Genomic DNA, 12,640 nt, shown 5'->3' with positions numbered 1-12,640 from the left:
AATATTACTGTTTTAGTACAATAACCATAACTTCTTCAATCTTTATTCAATTCTGATAATTATCCACTTGAAATCTTTGTTTCAAATCGACCTTTAAAATTCATACAATATCAGATATTTAAAATTTAACCGTCCAGCCTAAAACTGTCGATAAAACCAAAGTTTCTGTATAAAAATGCATTTTTTAATAATTTTTCTAACACAACTTCACTAATATCAACCATACTGTTGATCATACGCAAAAATGAAGTTCAGATGCTCGATAGAAAATTTATTCACCTTCAATAAACAAAAAATAGATTTCAAATTAATTATTTACAATCCAAGACATTTGAAAATAAATACAGGTACTTTTTTTATTTTTTTAAAATTTAATTTTTGGAGCATCCAAAACTTTACTACTAAGACTTTGTCGAATTTCATTTTCGTATTTAGCGCCCGATTTCACATAAAATTTGATCTTCAGCTTACTTAGTTCAAAAATGCTATAAACTAGTGTAATTACCAACTCAGAAATGAGTAACTCATCCTCATAATCGTGAAATTGGTTGGCTTTCGAGAGAAACGTCGAATTTAAGCTATTTTTAGCTTTCATGAAACGATTATAAAGTTGATTAATCATTTATCTGCACATTGTAAGGCTGTTAAGCTTTGAATTGACTAACACCTTATTGGTTGCAAAATCGAAGGGCACAAAATGACGCCATGTTGATTAATTCACAATGTCAAGTTTTTGAAAATATTTTTCATTTCCATTATTTTTGCGATGTCATTACGTCATTATTTTACAATTCTCGCGTGAGCTTTCATTACGTCGTATGAAACATCTTAAGAATTCACAGAAAACTGCTGCAAAAGTAATCAAAACAACTTTAAAATTTGTTTCTCACATATAGAATATGTTGCCAAGACTATAAACATTCTAAATGGAAAGAAGTTGCGACTAGTTTATGTCATTTTTTTGTAATGTAATAAAACTGTTTGTTTACATTTTGTTTCATACGACGTAATGAAAGCTCACGCGAGAATTATATTTATTGAAAAATGGTTCTCGGGATTTTTTTTCCAATTTTAAGTTTTTTACATTAACATGAATTACAATTTCCTTATTCTGAAGATGTGACGAGGCGCATTTATTTTATGATACTACTAGCTGACCCGGTAAACTTCGTTTTACCTTTAAATAAATAAATCGTAATAAATGTTTTGTTTCATCCACACGTCCTTAACTTCATCGTGCTCGCGAATCGAGTTTTTTGAAAATCGTACTGAATTGTACGAATTTCCCATTTAAAGTTGATTTAGTATGGGGACCCCCTACCATAAAAAGTGAGATTCTTGAAACTATTATACAAACCATCTCTGACCCAAAAAACCCGCGGATACCAAATTTTACTTCATTCCGACCAACCGTTTATACGTGATGTTATTACAAAGAAAACGCTTCCATTTTTATATATAAGATTTCATACACATTTTTTTGTTAAATAATGGCTGGCAGTAGAAAAGATGCTCATAATATGATTTAACATTGCATTTATGTTATCAATTCTACCAGATCTCAATTGGAGTTCTGGTGATGTATAGAATGCGCTATAGCTTTTTATGAAGATTAATGCTATAGCCCTGACGAAGTCGTGCTGACCACAATAATGCTAAAATTGTTACTTAAGTAATGATTATTTTTTATAAAAAGATTCCTCCCTCTTCGAATGCGGGGACTCCTACTCAAAATTAAGTTTAAATAAGACATAGCTCGAATAATTTTTATACGAATTCCAACAAGCTTGTCTAAGTTTCTCAAATTTTAACAGAACGAAATAGTTTATTGAGCTATTACAGCTAGGTAATGCCAAAATTTGCATAAGTGCCAAGTTTGCTGGAAGTGTGATGAAAAATGTTAGAGGTTATATCATACTGTAAGTAGACAGATTTGAAATACCACTGTCCACTGTCTTTATTACACTTTTGGTTAAACCTCTTTTTCGCTGCTTTAAGTATACAAATTCTAAAGGCAGGTCTGGAATTAAAGGAATAATTTGACACAATTTCGACAAATATAGCATCGTTGAGTTACCCAAAGTGTTGTACACAATAATGAAGAATACAGTTTCTTTATAAAATGAAAACACGAGATATCCTGTATTTGGTCCGCAATGTGTTAACAACAAAAATGATTAAAAACATGAAAGAGGTTATTTCACGCTTAAGACGTGTGGTAAATTTGTTGTAAACATGTTGTAAACTTCTGCCACGCGATACTTTGTGAAAGTGTTGTTTTACCTGCATTTTACGTGATAAGTGTAAATACAGGATATCATGTTGAACTGCAACTAAATCAAAATGAAATCTGCTGAGATAGCATTAGATAGCATTCGAAACCCTATAGAGAGTGGGCACCTGTGTACAGGTTTTTATCTCAGGCAGGAGCGAAGCTTAATGGAATCTCATTCAACATCTCATTGATAATTCATAGAATCTCAATTAGACCTGGGACGCCAATGATTGAGAATTGAGAAGCGATACGATGAACACTTTTGAATGGTGATGTTTCCCAGCCAGATCATGAAATCAGCTTAATGGATGAGAATTTCTGGCCGGGAGGGTAGCAATTTTAGAGATATGTATTATTATTCACCTTTGGCGATTACCGAACACAATGGATGCTTAACTACTGTGTTCGGTCAATCAATTGAAAATCAATAATTGGTTAATGTGGCATGAGAGTAATTTAATGAAAAACTGTAGTGATTACACTACACTTGATTAATTTCGAGGCTTTGGAAGCTGATTGTTTCTGTTCAAACATAATTAGGTCACCTAAGTTAGGTGTCGATGGCAAGAAAAACATCAGTTTTTAAAACTCATTTGACCGCTTAGTAGTTATCAATATTTTTTTTTCAAAAAAAAATTGTTGTATAAAAAGGAGACCTTAAAGTTGATTCTGCTTAGTTTTTTAGAGATCTCTGAAGGAAAACGCCATAGTAAAAAGAGTTTTAAATTCATCGAAATTTTTCACCTTTTTGTTTACATTTTTTTCCTAATTACAAAACGTCAAAGATTCATCTGGCATCCACAATCAAGAACTGGGTGCCTTTATAAAACATGCAAATAAAGCTTGAAACAAACTTCTCAGATTATGTTTTATTGGAGTTTTAAATAATAAAGCATTCAGAACTGTTTCTTAAACAGTATATTTTGTTAAAGGCACAGTTTGTTAGCTTGATAAAAGAAGCAATATTAGGGGGTGGAAGCAGTGAAATTTTTGCTTTTGTTAACCTCCATTTAACTAAGGGCCACCTTCAAAGTGCATAAAAGTTAAGGCCAAAAAGTGAATTTTGCTGTTTAAGAACGACAAACGGTATCAATTATCCATATAAACTTTTGCCTCAATGAGCGACTTCATAGAATAAAATAATGAGCTGAAATTTGGCATGGAGCCTTCTGGCAGGCCAATGAACGATTCTATCTCTCAATTTGTTGATTTTGAAGCATAAAGGGTGATACGAACAAAATTTGGTCAATATCAACTTGACGTATTTCTTTCAATTTAGCATTTAAAAAACCTGAACACCCCTCATTTTGACGGTGTGTGTGTGTGTGTAGAATGTTGCTCCTATTTTGATTTTGGAATTCACTCTTCAGTTGTCAAAATGCCGTCCAAGGGAGAAGAGCAGCGTATCTAAATTTTGCTCGCGCATCGCTAAAATCCGAGCTACTCGCACGCAAAGCTGGCAAAATCGCTGAAAGTTGCCAGATCAACCGTAACAAATGTAATTAAAGTGTTTGGGGAACGTTTGTCGGCAGCCAGGAAGTCTGGATCGGGGGGAAATCGAAAACCGGAAGCCGCTGAGACGACAAACAGAGTTGCCGGTAGTTTCAAGCGAAACCCTAACCTCTCTCTCCGAGATGCCGCAAATAAACTGGGTGTATCGTCTACAACCGTGCATCGAGCCAAAAAACGAGCCGGACTACCGACATACAAGAAGGTAGTGACTCTAAATCGCGATGATAAACAAAATACGACGGCCAAGGCGCGATCCCGGAGGCTGTACACGACGATGCTGACGAAGTTTGACTGCGTGGTAATGGACGACGAAACCTACGTCAAAGCCGACTACAAGCAGCTTCCGGGACAGGAGTTTTATACGGCAAATGGAAGGGGAAAGGTAGCAGATATTTTCAAGCACATGAAACTGTCAAAGTTCGCGAAGAAACATCTGGTTTGGCAAGCCATCTGTACCTGTGGCTTGAAAAGCAGCATTTTCATAGCTTCCGGGCCTGTCGCCCAAGAAATTTACGTCAAAGGGTGTTTGAATAAACGTCTGCTGCCTCTCCCTGAAGAAACCCGGTTGTTCCGTACTGTTTTGGCCGGATTTGGCATCTTGCCATTACGGTAAAAAAGCCATGAAGTGGTACGCCGCCAACAACGTGCAGGTGGTTCCCAAGGATAAGAACCCTCCCAACTCGCCAGAGCTCCACCCAATTGAGAAATACTGGGCTATTGTCAAGCGGAACCTAAAGAAGACCAAAAAAACTGCTAAGGACGAGCAGCAGTTCAAAGCAAACTGGCTTTCTGCGGCGAAGAAGGTGGACAAGGTGGCTGTACAAAATCTGATGGCAGGAATTAAGCGTAAAGCCCAGCAATTCGGATTTGGAAAAGCGGAAGCCTAACTAAATATTTTTCCTGAATTTAATACTAATTAAACTTGAAAAAGAAATTTAATTTGATTTTTTAAATAAACGATTTCACCGATTTACACGCGTTTTTCCTTGACCAAATTTTGACCGTATCACCCTTTAGCCCTGTTTTAGACACACAATGGTTATTTATAACTGTTACTCATCAACAGAATGTTAGACTATTACATTTGAATAGTTTTTGGACAGTACCATAAAGGGCTCACGGGCGTTATATCGGAGTAATCCCGTGTTCATAATTCCCCTCTCACCCTGCCTTTGCCACCTTCCCTTTGGATGAAGGGGTCTAAGGATGAATTTTGCGTTAAAAAACCTGAGTAAAAAATGCTTTCTATTTAGAAAACAAATCACACTTACTTGGCAACTGGCGCGTCCGTAGCCCAGCTGAACATTTTGTTGATCATTGGACCACCCTTCTGACCCTGGATTCCGTCAGCAACATCCGAGTTATGCTGCTGTTGCTGCTGCTGATCGGAACTGATTTCCTCGATCCTACCAGTCGAAATGACAGCAATCCCGGAAGACCCGGAAGCCGGATCACCGGTAGTGCTACTTCCGTCGACCGAAACCATCATATCACCTATCACACGAGGTAAAACTCTTCTTCCAAGCAAGTTGCTTCACAAAACTAATGGCACTTTATCCCCCGGTCACTTTCAAACCAAAAAACTTCTACACAATTCTTAACAACACAAAAAAAACTGAGTAATTTTCAGTAATTGCACTGTTTTTTTTTTTCTTACTGCACCGATTCCAACAAAACAATCGTAAACTTTTGGAAGGTTATTCGTCGATCCAAAGCGATTGAATAAAAAAACACGCACTCGCTCACTAGCTCAAGAAAGGGGAAAGCGATTTTGCTTATGACTCGACGGTGTGTTGATGATGATATATTGAAGAGAGCTGAATGGACCCGCCGAGGTTGTTGTTCAATTGACTGGCCGAGCTGCGGTCAGAAGGTGGATTCCTTCATATACATATGCGCTCTCCGGTCAACAACTAACAGATACACTCAAAAGCACGCAGCACACTTTTTGGATTCACTTTTGCGCCGCTTGGCTATAACTTTTACAAGCTGGCTCACCTTCCGCGTTTTTAAGTTCGAGTTCGTCGTCTAGCTTCTACTACAGCTAGCTAGGCTCGTTCACTTTTGCTACGCGAAGATCTTCCTGCAACTAGGTGGAAAAATAGTTAGATATATGGTAGGGTGGTTCAATCGAGAACATTTGATGTTAATTTTTTCTCCCAAAATCCGATTCTGTACATGCTAAATGAACATCCAAAACCGATGAAAGGCGTTGTCACTGGTGAACGAATTTTTAATGTGTCTTATTATTTACGTCTTAAAATGTATGACATAGCTCCTTCCAGGAGCCAATATTGTAAAATTGGACATATTTACAGCTTTATTTAAAATTATTTGCAAAACTCGAGTCCTTCTTATCAAGAAAACTGATCGTGTGAAGTTTTTTTGAAACAAATAAAACTCAATTTGAGCCCCTTTCCAGCAATAGGAAGGAGAAGGGAACTCAAATACAAATAAAAAACTGATTTTGACATTGCCAAGTATTAAATCCATCAAACAGAACCACATTTTTCAAGCAAAATTATTAGACGCCAGAAATAGGTTGTTTGATTATTATTATTATAATTTATTAGAGGCCTTTTTACCACATGGGTCATTCGGGTCTGTAAAGGTTGTTTGATGGTTATTAAAAATCCTCCTCTTTCCTTAAAAGGGGTTGCATTTCATAAAAAAAACAATCACAGATGAGGTTACGTTTGGAGTGCTTGAAATCGGAAATAGGTTGTACAATAGCTTGAAACCAAACTGACATTAGAGATGGAAGTTCCCATTGAAAATAAACATTGAATAAATATGATATAACCGTACATTTTCAAGCAATTTAAGTAAAATTTTTGAAAAAAATTTTGATGAACTTAAATGGCAGACCTCTTTAATCTTTCGCGATTCCCTTGCCAGTTTATTGGAAAAGTCTACAAATCATTCATATAAAATCAACAGAATATTTGACAAAAGTCGAACAGTTGCGTTTTTCTTTCAACATTGGTTCAAACCCCTCTCTTTAACTGGAAGAGGAGAAGGGAGCCTCCCAAGAAAAGAAAAATGTTCGCATAACTTGAGAACCATTCAAGCAAATGATACCAAATTTGGCATGGGACGGTATTCGGCTTCGAGAAATATTTCAATGAATATTCGGTGCTCCTTCCTTTTCCAGGGGGATTATAAGAAAGACTAAGTAAGGATCTTGTACATTTTCTTACATAACTCGACTACTAGTCAAGAAAATGGAACCAGATTTGGCATGTGGGGGTATTTGGATTCAAGAAATGTTTCAATGATGATTTGAGACCCCTTCCTTCTTCCAGTAAGGATAAAAAAGGGTAAGGGGACTTCCATACAATTTTGGATGCATAATTTGATAGCTATTCGAGCATTCGAGGAACCAAATTGGCAGGAGAAGATTTTGGAATACGGGAAAAGTTCCATGAATGTTTAATGCTCCTCCCGACTTGCGTTGGAAAAATAGGAAGAAGGAGGGTGCCCATACATTTTTTGTAATATTCGTTAACTCAAGCGAGGGGAATCAAATTTGGGATGCGAGAATATTTGGGAGAACGAAATGTTTCCAAGATGGTTTGGAGCCCTTCCTACCCTCCATTGGAGAAACAAGAGTGTCCATTTCCCGACCCTTTTAGCGTTCCCGGGAAATCAGACGATCCTTTTCCCGGGAATTTTTAAAATCCCGGAAAATTTTTTAATGAAGATTTTAACACTCTTCTGAATACGAAACCTCATCCATACAGAATTTTAGGAAACTTCCGTATTGCAAAACATTTCAAACACTTATAATGCCTCAAAAACTCAGAAGCAATCAAAAACCCCAAGACCCAAATACTAAGTATTCTAACCGATCCAATTCTTGCTGCAAAAGTTTGGAACAATAGAGAGAGATTTTTCACTATCGATAGAAGCTGGTGAGGTTATTCATCAAATCCAGTAAATTATCGGATAATTATCCTTTTTTTTTTTCAAAATACATAATTTCTTTGCCGATGATTTTGCTACTGTCAACAGTTAGCGAAACGGAATTGGAACTGTTAGGATTAATAGATTTTCACTTTTACACAAAGTTTTCGAACAAAAAAAACATTTTTTTTTTAATTCAATGTATTAACCAGTTTAAGAAGAAAAAAATAAGTTTAAACCACACAACCAGATAGAACTATCATTTTCCTTGCTCAATTTAATCCATTTTTCCAATTTAGATCATGTCACTTTTTAGTAACAGAACAGATTTTTATTGGCTTCGGGAATTCGTTACTCGGGATTTTTTTATTTTCCGGGAATTTCCGGTCGGGAAATCCCGGGTGGAACACTCTGGGAGAAACAGACAGGGGAATCCTCCAGTGGGGGGATGAACAGGGAAAAGGGAAGCTCGCATACAGTTTTTTGCACAAAGCAATAATAAATCAAATCAAATTGGTCAAAGGAAAGTATATGGAATTAATAATTCTAGACTCCTCTTTTCTTTTCAGTGGAGAACTAGAAAATGGAAAGGGTGAACCCACACTTTTTTGCAGAAAAAAATCCCACGAAATGATCGATCAAATTTGGCAAAGAATGGATTGGAAATTGATCAAGCAAATGGAACCAAATTTGGCTTGAGAGAGGAGTTTAATCCAGATAAAACATTTATTTTGGCAGAATTCAGAAACTTTTGAATAAATATTGAGTTATAATTTTCGATAGAAAGTAATGATTGAAAAACAAATTTTTGGACTGGTTTTGAAAACAGAGAAAAATATTCAAGTAAATTAGAATGAATCTTTTCTGTATTGCAATTCGAAACCTAAGCACAGAAAACTAAAGTAACAACTTTCATTACAGGGGTTGATGTATTATAAGATTGAGATTTTAAAATAAAATGAATAACAAACTTATATAAATTTAAATTATTTTTAAAATTTTCATCAATTTTGTTGCAAAACAAACCTGGTCAGCATGTTTAAAATAAAACTTCAAGGCACAACAATTATTCTTTGAATTTCGGTCCCTAGAAGATATTCCTAGAATCATAGAGAATCGAAAAAAAAATTTTTAATTTCATATTTCATAAATCATTTATAGGAGACCATATTTAAAAAAAATCGAAAAAATGTGCTCCAGACTAGAAATTCCGAAAAACACTTCTTTTAGAAAAATGTATGAAACATCATCACAGAATTTAAAGAACTGATTAATAATTTACAGTTTTTTGCACAAAGCAATAATAAATCAAATCAAATTGGTCAAAGGAAAGTATATGGAATTAATAATTCTAGACTCCTCTTTTCTTTTCAGTGGAGAACTAGAAAATGGAAAGGGTGAACCCACACTTTTTTGCAGAAAAAAATCCCACGAAATGATCGATCAAATTTGGCAAAGAATGGATTGGAAATTGATCAAGCAAATGGAACCAAATTTGGCTTGAGAGAGGAGTTTAATCCAGATAAAACATTTGTTTTGGCAGAATTCAGAAACTTTTGAATAAATATTGAGTTATAATTTTCGATAGAAAGTAATGATTGAAAAACAAATTTTTGGACTGGTTTTGAAAACAGAGAAAAATATTCAAGTAAATTAGAATGAATCTTTTCTGTATTGCAATTCGAAACCTAAGCACAGAAAACTAAAGTAACAACTTTCATTACAGGGGTTGATGTATTATAAGATTGAGATTTTAAAATAAAATGAATAACAAACTTATATAAATTTAAATTATTTTTAAAATTTTCATCAATTTTGTTGCAAAACAAACCTGGTCAGCATGTTTAAAATAAAACTTCAAGGCACAACAATTATTCTTTGAATTTCGGTCCCTAGAAGATATTCCTAGAATCATAGAGAATCGAAAAAAAAAATTTTTATTTCATATTTCATAAATCATTTATAGGAGACCATATTTTAAAAAAAATCGAAAAAATGTGCTCCAGACTAGAAATTCCGAAAAACACTTCTTTTAGAAAAATGTATGAAACATCATCACAGAATTTAAAGAACTGATTAATAATTTCAAATCGATGGTCGAATTCCAAATGAGGTTTCAAACGTTAAATTAATAATTTAATTCGTTTTTCAGAAATTGCTAGTAACAGTTCTCATTTTGAAAAGACTAACTCATTATTGTTCATAATTTGAATAGTTTTTTCAAACTACCTTAATTTTTGGAAGGTAGCAAATCAAAAAATTTCAAATGTATTCTAGAAACAAACGTACATTACAAAAAAACTCTTCGAAAAAATTAATCATCAAACAAAAGCATTTGTTATTCAAAATCTAAAAAAAACATTTAATTTTTCACAGTTTTGGACGTTGGACAAAAAATAAGTATAAAGTGCAGAAAGTTGGTATATAGCTTGTTCAAATGTTACCTTTGAAGACTCACTTAAAATTTTAAAACACGTACCAGAAAAAATCCAAACATATCTGAAATCTAATCTGTCAATGGAACAATGAGATGGTCATAGTGTTGACATTAATTTCTATGCCAATTTTAATGAAAATCACTTGAAGTTTTCGTACAAGTGCAATATTTTCTATTGATTTTTGTATGGGAACCCCCATTATAAATATAAGAGATGTTGACGGTAGTCGAATCACCTCGGAGTCACCGTGAGTTTTGTCACCTTACTCCCGGAGTCGATGTGGGTAAAGTAACAGATGTTCATTCCTGGTGAGCGACCGAATGAACTCAAGTGTCTCATTTGATCCGTTTGTTTTTATCTTGTTTGCGATTCCAAATGTTAAAATTAAATTTTTAAACAATATGTTTGAATTTAGATATGCAACCGGTAACTATTGGGTTGCAAGGTTTATGCAAGCAGCTGAAATTAATTTTGGAGCTATAAATAAAGCGTTATTGGCCAGAATTGGTCATATATGTGTGGTTCCCAGAGCGGCTTGAAAAAAGTATCAACATAATAGCGGAATTCGACGGCTGCTGCCTCAAACAACTGGCCCTTTGGATACGGATCAACACATGGGTACGACACCTCGAATGAGGACGAATGGTTCAGGACATGACTTTAAAACTTAAATTGTTTTTTTTTCGAAAACACCAATTTAAGATTACGTTGAATATAAACAGTTTCATGAAATAAAACTATAACCTCTTTCAATTTTATTTGTTTGAATTTATTTTTAACATCTTGAAATCTTTTTTCTATCGCTGCAAAAGTGATTAAAAAAAATAAAAAACGGACGTGGATTTTTCTCTCATCAAGTTAAAATTGTTTGTGTACAGGGATAGTAATAACTTTATTTTTATTTACATAGTGCACGACATAACTTGACGAACATAATTTCTAAAATTCACTCGGTCCATGGCAACCGTTCTCAAATTTCTCGGACCGGATAGTAACTCGTTCTTCAAAAACCGGTATTTTTGGTTTTGAAACAGTAGCGTGCAAAATGAATAAAATCGCATGATGCCATTTTTTCTCTCGATTTATTTTTTCATATAATTTTCACACAAATCAGTTTCATCATCCGATTAACGCTTATAGAAATTTGAAGAATGTACAACAAAAATCCAGCTACTTTCGAAAAAAAGGAAAATTTTAGATCGCTTTACAAAATACGCTAGATCTTTGCCAATTTTCTTTGAAAATTTTAAAATTTTGTCAAAACATAAAAAAGTTAGATCTAAATCTGGCTGTTTTATTCAAATCGATTCATGCGATTAAAAAAAGTGTTGGTTTCAAAATGAGGTTTTTTTATATGTCTTTAAATTCCTGTCAATTCAAGTTGGTCACTTAAATTCAACTTTTAATTTTCCGCATTTTTTCCGACTTTTTCACGCATGGTCTCAGAAGATTCCCGATTCTTAAAAACAAAAATATCAGTCCCAAAAGCTCTTTAACGGAGTTCTACTTTGAAAAGTGTTTTAACTATGATAGCATAGATGATATCAATTTCAAAAAATTTCACTGTAACCACCTCTTATTCAGCGCATTTTCCTATCTCGCAAACAAGAAAACCAGTTTAAAATTTAAAAGAAATAGAAAACGTACCCAAATAAGAAAATACGCTGAAAAACAGTGTTAATATTAGAGAAATAAACCTTATGATAATTTTTTTTTTTAAGAATATATAATGCCTTCGAAAGTAAAATAAATGATTAATTAAAAAAAAATAGATATATTTAAAATAAAGTGGAATTACTTGGTGGAATTATATCAACGGAGGAGAAATGGTCGAAATTCGATTAGGTCGAACTAAACGCCATCAGCATTTTTTCCAGAAACATCAGTTACGAATACAAATCACTACTACATTAGAAGAAGCCATTTATTAAATGGTAGGTTAAGTAGTTTTTAATATATTTAAGAAACTAATTTCCGTCATTTAATCTGGTTGACCTGATCAAACTCATCCAAATATTCTTTAATCAAGTCAATGAAGGTTCGAAATGTTAAATTTCTAACATTACTTAAACGATAAGCCCCAAAACTCGAAACTTTGCATGGGATTTGTTGAAAGTTTATTCATTTAAAGTACTGATTTTTTTCTTAATCGTTTGTTTATTTGAATGTTCAATTATTTTCTTCAAAAATGTCTTTAAACTCAATGACAAATCTTTGTCTTCACTCTAACATTTTATAAAAAACATCAACCGCTTTTTGGAAATGTTGTTCATTCTGTGTGTCCATTTCCAAATCTCATGAATTTCAATGATTTTTTTATGGCTCCACTTAGCATACATTGTTGTATTTTTCTGAGTAAAGGTATTTAATGTTCAAAGATGCAAAGAAATTCTAACGAAAGAATATCATATTTTTACCCATTTTTTCACCGTATCAACTGTTATGAAGCCTAGAATTTTATCATTTTTGAGTTGCACGAAGTTTCGAGTTTAATGATTCAAAACATGAT

General features: G+C 33.9%; 1 protein-coding gene across 2 annotated transcripts in view; it reads right to left on the bottom strand.

The window, feature by feature from the left end:
* The window catches only part of LOC129757671 (ABC transporter G family member 23), a 208,239-nt gene that overhangs the window by 193,042 nt on the left and 2,557 nt on the right, over nt 1–12,640 (bottom strand). For both annotated transcript variants that reach the window (XM_055754987.1, XM_055755056.1), the window contains exon 2: nt 5,059–5,876. In XM_055754987.1, the coding sequence (XP_055610962.1) occupies nt 5,059–5,276 (218 nt within the window). In that variant the 5' untranslated portion in view covers nt 5,277–5,876. The remainder of the gene's footprint in view (nt 1–5,058; nt 5,877–12,640) is intronic.

Source organism: Uranotaenia lowii, chromosome 1 (genome assembly GCF_029784155.1).
Source record: "Uranotaenia lowii strain MFRU-FL chromosome 1, ASM2978415v1, whole genome shotgun sequence".
NCBI classification, from domain to species: domain Eukaryota; kingdom Metazoa; phylum Arthropoda; class Insecta; order Diptera; family Culicidae; genus Uranotaenia; species Uranotaenia lowii.
Note: the sequence above shows the minus strand (reverse complement) of the source record. Positions and strands in the feature narration are given on the sequence as shown.